The 7,132-nt window shown below is 60.1% G+C and overlaps 1 protein-coding gene across 1 annotated transcript in view; it reads left to right on the plus strand.

Moving 5' to 3' along the window:
• Window positions 1–7,132, plus strand: part of MAP3K12 (mitogen-activated protein kinase kinase kinase 12) — a 20,696-nt gene that overhangs the window by 11,419 nt on the left and 2,145 nt on the right. The window contains exons 2-11 of the mRNA XM_019514123.1: window positions 1,251–1,697; window positions 1,777–1,960; window positions 2,209–2,400; window positions 2,522–2,680; window positions 2,861–3,019; window positions 3,197–3,305; window positions 3,528–3,637; window positions 3,723–3,839; window positions 6,467–6,604; window positions 6,803–7,132. Coding sequence (XP_019369668.1) covers window positions 1,307–1,697; window positions 1,777–1,960; window positions 2,209–2,400; window positions 2,522–2,680; window positions 2,861–3,019; window positions 3,197–3,305; window positions 3,528–3,637; window positions 3,723–3,839; window positions 6,467–6,604; window positions 6,803–7,132 — 1,889 coding nt within the window. The 5' untranslated portion in view covers window positions 1,251–1,306. The remainder of the gene's footprint in view (window positions 1–1,250; window positions 1,698–1,776; window positions 1,961–2,208; window positions 2,401–2,521; window positions 2,681–2,860; window positions 3,020–3,196; window positions 3,306–3,527; window positions 3,638–3,722; window positions 3,840–6,466; window positions 6,605–6,802) is intronic.

Below are 7,132 nucleotides of genomic sequence, written 5' to 3' on the forward strand. Positions count from 1 at the left end.
CTACAGCCACGTCTGGGGTGGGCAGAGCCATCCCTGGTAGCTGGGGGGGGGCTCCCCTTGTCCTGCTAATCATGAGCGCGCACACATGGCGATGCACGCACACAGCGACACACTCAATGACAAATGCAAACACACACAAATACACAACCACTCAGTGACACACATGCACATGCAGACACACCGGCACATTCACCCATATACACATGGTGACACGCATGCATGTATGCACACAAACAGTGACAGTCTCATTCGCAGTGACATGCACACATGCACACGCATACACTGACACACTCATCCACAGTGACACATGCACACACACATGCATAGTGACACTTGCACACAGCATGACATATACATGCACACACCCACAAGCACAGTGACACATTCACCCATATGCCCGGTGACACGTGCATGCATACTCAGCGCACTCACACATACATACAGTGACACATTCACCCAAATGCCCTGCCACCTGCACACACACACATACAAATACACCCACATGCACAGTGACATGCACACACTGCATGCATGCACACAGTGACACATTCAGCCACATAGTAACATATGGACACGCACACAAACACATATGCACACAGTGACACATGCATGCGCACACACATGCACAGTGACACATTCACCCAAATACCATGACGTGCGCATACACATACAAACGCACTTGCATGCATGGTGACTCACATTTTCACATGTACAGTGACACGTGCACATGTACACTCACAGTCCTAGTATGACCTGCCCACTCTCAGCCTGGCACTACCCCTCTGCCAGGCTTGCAGCCCAGGCAGGCCCCACGTATGGCTACAAGCATGTGCATGGGCTCGCAGGTGTGCATGCAAGTTTATCACTACATGTGCCTGCTCACATGTGTGTCACCATGTGCACAAGTGTGTTCCTGTGTACCTGGGCATTTGTGTGCCCAGGCATGTCACTACGTGTGTATACATGCATGTGTCACTGTGTGTGCCTGCACTTGCATGCGTATGTCATGGTGCAAGTGTCACAGTGTACATGTGTTGGTCTGTATGTGTCCACATGTCACTGCATGCATGTGTATGAATGTGTGTGCGCTTGTGTGTGTGTCACCATGCAAGTGTGTTGCTGTGTGTGTGTCATGACGAGTGCATCACGGTGTACACGCGTGCATGCACGTGCAGGTGCGACTCAGCAGGACACCCCCTCCCAACCCCTGGCTCCCTCCAACTCACCCCTCCCTCCTTCTCCCGCCCCAGGCCCCTCACCTCCCACCGTGCCCCCCCAAGGGGGGTCCCGATGCCCGGCGCCTGCCATGGCCTGCCTGCACGAGACGAGGACGCCATCGCCCTTGCTGGGGGCGGGGCTGGGCGCGGCAGCGGCCGGCACACCGGAGGAGCAGGAGCTGACGCCCACACAGTGTGTATTGCGCGACGTGGTGCCCGTGCAGGGCGGCGGGCACAGCCCCACCCCCAGCGACGATGCCCGCCAGCCCTTCGCCAACAGCGTCCTGGCCCTGCACGAAGCTGACGGCGGTGCCGGGGTCGGCAGCCCTGATGGGCGCCAGGGCCGGGCCCAGGCTGACCAGATGCGGCTGCACTGCCAGGCTGGCGGCGGGTTCCTCGAGGGACTCTTCGGCTGCCTCAAGCCCGTCTGGACCATGATCGGCAAGGCCTACGCCACCGAGCACAAGCAGCCCCAGGAGGGTGAGCAAGGAGGGCAGGAGGGGGAGGATAGGGGGCAGGAGTGGGCACGGGAGCTCAGTGCCCACTGCTGCCCCCGCAGACCCGTGGGAGGTGCCCTTCGAGGAGATCCTGGACCTGCAGTGGGTGGGCTCCGGGGCACAGGGCGCCGTTTTCCTGGGCCGCTTCCACGGCGAGGAGGTGGCCGTCAAGAAGGTGCGAGACCTCAAGGAGACTGACATCAAGCACCTGCGCAAGCTCAAGCACCCCAACATCATCACCTTCAAGTGAGCTTGGGGGGCAGAGCCATGGGGAGTGGGCAGAGCCATTGGGTACCTATTGGGGCAGAGTTATCTGGCGTGGGCGGAGCCAGATCAAGGGATAGCACGGGGAGGGCATGTGCATGCGCGTGCATGTGCCCGCCTGGCAGAGCACTGTGCGTGGCACCCCCATGGGTTTGCACCCAGGGGTGGGGCCATCCTGGGGGCAAGACCTGGCTGCTGAGCTCTGACCCGCGCCCCCGGTCTGGTCGCAGGGGTGTGTGCACACAGGCGCCCTGCTACTGCATCATCATGGAGTTCTGCGCCCAGGGGCAGCTGTACGAGGTGCTGCGGGCCGGGCGCAAGGTCACGCCCTCGCTGCTGGTTGACTGGTCCATGGGCATTGCCGGTGGCATGAACTACCTGCACCTGCACAAGATCATCCACCGCGACCTCAAGTCCCCAAAGTGAGCACTGCCAGGGGGCGGCACAAGCAGGGGCGGGCGTGCAATAGCAGGCCTGGGGGCACTGGGCAGGCTGAGCTGGGGGTGTTGCCCCACTATGCCAGCTGACCCTGGCCCCCTCCAGCATGCTGATCACCTACGACGACGTGGTGAAGATCTCGGACTTCGGCACCTCCAAGGAGCTGAGCGACAAGAGCACCAAGATGTCCTTCGCCGGCACCGTGGCCTGGATGGCGCCCGAGGTCATCCGCAATGAGCCCGTCTCCGAGAAGGTTGACATCTGGTGAGCGCCCGGGGTGGAGGGGGAGGTCTGGCTGGGGGCGGCTCAAGCTAGGGGGAGGGGGAGCTAGGAGAGAGGGGTCCGCCTGCGCGGTTTGGCTGGGGAGAGGACTCGAGTTGGGGAGCCCAGGCCGGGGGTCCGGCTGGGAGTGGTCTGACCCTGCACGGCCTCCCCCCCGCCCAGGTCCTTCGGGGTGGTGCTGTGGGAGCTGCTGACGGGCGAGATCCCCTACAAGGACGTGGACTCCTCGGCCATCATCTGGGGCGTGGGCAGCAACAGCCTCCACCTGCCTGTGCCCACCGGCTGCCCCGACGGCTTCAAGATCCTTCTCCGCCAGTGCTGGTGAGCCCCCCAGGGCTGCGGAGAGCCCCCCATGCCCTCCCTACCCCATCTGCAGGGTCTTGCCCTACATGTCTAGGTGGTAGCCTCCAGCAAGGGCCTTGGGGCACCTCCTGCGGGGGGGTGACTTGCCCTGGAGCCAGCACCCATCCCTGCCCCCCCCCCGCCGTGTCCCACCAGGAACAGCAAGCCCCGGAACCGGCCGTCCTTCCGGCAGATCCTGCTGCACCTGGACATTGCCTCCGCAGATGTCCTCTCCACCCCACAGGAGACCTACTTTAAGTCCCAGGTGGGTCCTGGCCCCCTCCCACCTCACTACAGAGCCTGTGAGCTGGTGGCACGTTGGGGGAGCTCTTTGGCACCCCAGGGTGGCACTCAGGTGGCACCCTGTGGGAACCCTTGGGTGGGGTGGGGTCTGTGGGGGATGACAGTGTGTGTGTGTGTGTGTGTGTGTGTGTGTGTGTGTGTGTGTGTGTGTGCGCGCGCGTGCGTGTGCGTGGTCCCCCCCCAGGCTGAGTGGCGGGAGGAGGTGAAGCTACACTTTGAGAAGATCAAGTCGGAGGGGACGTGTCTGCACCGGCTGGAGGAGGAGCTCATCAACCGGCGCCGTGAGGAGCTCCGGTGCGTGCGGGGACAGCAGGCAGGGGGTGCTGGGGGGGCAGAGGGTTGGGCCCACACCTGACACCCTCCCCGCCACACCTGGCAGGCACGCGCTGGACATCAGGGAGCACTATGAGCGCAAGCTGGAGCGAGCCAACAACCTGTACATGGAGCTCAACGCCCTCATGCTGCAGCTCGAGCTCAAGGAGAAGGAGCTGCTCCGGTGAGAGCCCCCCAGGGCCCGAGATCCAGCCCCGTGCCCCTTTGCTGCCTCCAGTGGGGGCATACATATTGCCCCCAGGCTACCCTCACTGCTGCCACGATCTCCAGCCAGGGGCATGGGTGGGGGCTAGCTGCTCCATAGAAGGGACTTACCTTGGGTTATCACTTGCCCCCAGATCATACCCTGCCTCAGGCTACTGGCCAGGTCACAACACAGAGGGGCAGGATTGTACCCGAAAGGCTGGCGCTGTGTGTCCAGGGTGGTTTAATATCCCCACCGATGATTTGGACTCTGGGATGATGGGCTTGCGTAGTGGATTTGCACCCAACACCAAGCTGGGTGGAGCTGCTGATACTCCAGAGAGCAGGACTAGGGTCCAGGATGGGTTGGAGAGATGGTCCCTGGGCATGAGATGAGATGCCACAAGCTGCAGCTGGGGAAACTGAGGCAGGAGAGAAGGAGGTACTTTCTGACTGGGGTGCTCAGACATTGGAGCAGGCACCTGGGGGTGGGAGTGTGGGGGGAATCTCCCTCCCTGGAAGTCTCCAAGGGCAGGTCAGGCAGACACGTGGCTGCATGGTTTGGTCAGAGCTGGTCCTGCCTCGAGGTGGGGCTGGGCTAGAGGTCTTTCCAGCCTGATTTCCCTGGGATCCAGGTTGAAGTTGAACAAATAAGACCAGGAAGGTTTCTCCCCCTTCTCTTCCGGCCACGAGCTCATCCTCCAGGATTTCTCAGTGGAGGCAGGTGACAGAGCAAGGAGCAATGGGCTCAAGCTGCAGCAAGGGAAGTTGAGGTTGGATGGTAGGGAAACCTTTCTCCCGAAGAGGGTGGTGAAGCACTGGAACAGGTTACCCAGGGAGGTGGTAGGATCTGCATCCTTGGAGGTTTTGAAGACCAGACTATACAGAGCCTTGTCTGTGATGATAGAGGTGGGGCTGGTCCTGCTTGAAGCAGGGGGTTGGACTAGATGTGACCTCCCGAGGTCCCTTCCAACCCTCTTGTTCTAGGATTTCTAAGGATCAGACTGACCACTGGCTGCTTCGATCACCCCAAAACCACGACTTACTCACAGCTAGTTCCTAAATCCCCTCTGCCCCCAGCCACCCTTGTCGAAGTCTCCTCCAGAAATATTGCTCCCTCCAGAAGCACCTGGCTTGCCCCCCGGCTTGTGGCCCTTCTCCAGCATGGGCACCAGTTATGGATGGTTCCCATTCCAACCAGGCCATTCCCCAATATCTCGGGGGTCCTTTTGGCCTGGGCCAGGGTGTGCCTAGGAACAGATGTGTTTATCCCAGAACGGAAATATCCCAGGATTGGCATGTCCACACCAATTGGGTTTAATGAGCAACTGTTTTGCTGCCATGGATCCCAGGAGAATCATTCAGATGCACTTGGTGACATCCCGAGACAACTGCGAGTGTGTCTTATCCCACAAACCTTGCTAGGTTTATCCCAGGACGATGGACATGGATGCCTGGCTGCACGTTGTCCCGGGATAAAATGGGAGAAATGCGACATGGTTCTAGCCTGAGCTATCTTCTGTCTTTTCTGGGGGTCGGTGTTGGGTGCTGAAACAGCTCTTCCCTGGAGATCTGGCCCTGGCCTCTGACGGAGCTGGGTCCCCGGATTGTCACAGTGCTGACAGGTTGCCTAAGATAATCCGTGCAAGGATCAAAGGGATATGTCCGGTCTGGGCATCGGAGGCAGATGGGGCAGTGAATCACCCTGTTTAAGCAGGCACCGGGGCTGACCCTAGGATTTGGCAAAGAGGGGTGCACCCTGCTTCTAGCCACCCCCCTCCACACCAGAAGAAGGGAGGTTCTCACCTGCGTGGGGGACCTTTTGATCCAATATGAAAGGGGGGGTGCAATCCCACCCCTGCCTGACACGCATTTCTCTCCAGTTAGAAAGCAACGCCAAGCTTTACTAATCTGCATCATCCCGTTTAAGATCAAAGCAAAACCGATTATAACCTTACTGAACTGTTCCCTCATTTCTGGATCACAGCTTAAGTTTAACAAAACAAACCAAAACACAAGAAACTAGGAAAAAATGGGTCCAGTGCTGTTGTTTCATTAGCCCCATAGTCATTCTAGTTCATTGCACGTCTCTCATTCAGCGTCAGAAAACCAAACTGAGCCTCCTTGAGCGGCTGAAGATATGCCTCCAGTCCTTCCCTGTCAGCCATTTCTGCACCTGAGTTAATGTGATCACACCTGAGTTCAGGTTTTCTAGCTAAAAATAGTCTTCACGGCTGTGAAAGGGAAGAGAGGTGTTACCCAGCTTGGTGAAGAGACAGCAGTGCTGCTGCAGGAGAAAGGAGGGTTTGAAGCGGGGTGGGCGGGGGTGTCAAGGCCATCAAAAAAAGAGAAAGGGGTGTTAACGCCTTGGAGTCTGGAGAGATTAGCAGGAATCCCTCACCGCTGCCTGGACAGAAATGCTGCTGCCCCTGCCAGGCGGTTGGTTTTAAAGCTGGGGTAGGGCAGGAATTGAAGGGGGTGGGTTTAGCAAGTGGCGTCTCTGCACAAGCTGCTCTGAGCCCTCCAAGTTGCTCCTACTTTGGGGGGTGGGTCCAGGCCCCCAATGCCCTCCCCCCCAGCCTTGACGTGTTGCTCTGTGTCCGGCAGGCGGGAGCAGGCGCTGGAGAAGAAGTACCCAGGGCTGTTCAAGCCTCACTCACCACGCGGGCTGCTGCATGGCAACACCGTGGAGAAGCTCATCAAGAAGCGCAACGTGCCCCAGAAGCTGTCGCCCCACAGCAAGAGGTGAGGGTGGGGCGCAGGGACAGGACGCCTGGGCTCTTTCCCTAGCTCTGGAGGGCAGTGGGCAGTTTAGGAGCCAAGACACTTGGGTGCTGTCTTGTGGGCTGTGTGATTTTTTTCCCCCCTCCTTGGGGAGCTGGGGGGGCATGTGTCCCCCTAGGGCACAGAGGTCTCACCCCCACCCACCTTGCCACTGCCCAGGCCGGACATCCTGAAGACAGAGGTGCTGCTGCCCAAGCTGGATGCAGCCATGGCCCAGGTGTCACTGCCCAGCTGCGCCAAGGGCCCCACGTCGCCAGGCCGCAGCCGGCGCGCCAAGCCCCGCTACCGTAAGGCCAATGCCAAGGGCAGCTGTGGGGAGCTGGTCGGGCCCCCCCCGAGCACACCGGCCTGCCCGGAGCCCGGAGCCCCGAGCCGGGGGCACCTGGAGCCGTGCGCGGCGCTGCGGGGGCTGCAGCATGACCTGCTGCTGCGCAAGATGTCGTCGTCCAGCCCTGACCTCATCAGCACCACGCTGGAGGCTGAGGCCCG

Source organism: Gavialis gangeticus, unplaced genomic scaffold (assembly GCF_001723915.1).
Source record: "Gavialis gangeticus isolate Ggan-Ray unplaced genomic scaffold, GavGan_comp1, whole genome shotgun sequence".
NCBI lineage: Eukaryota > Metazoa > Chordata > Crocodylia > Gavialidae > Gavialis > Gavialis gangeticus.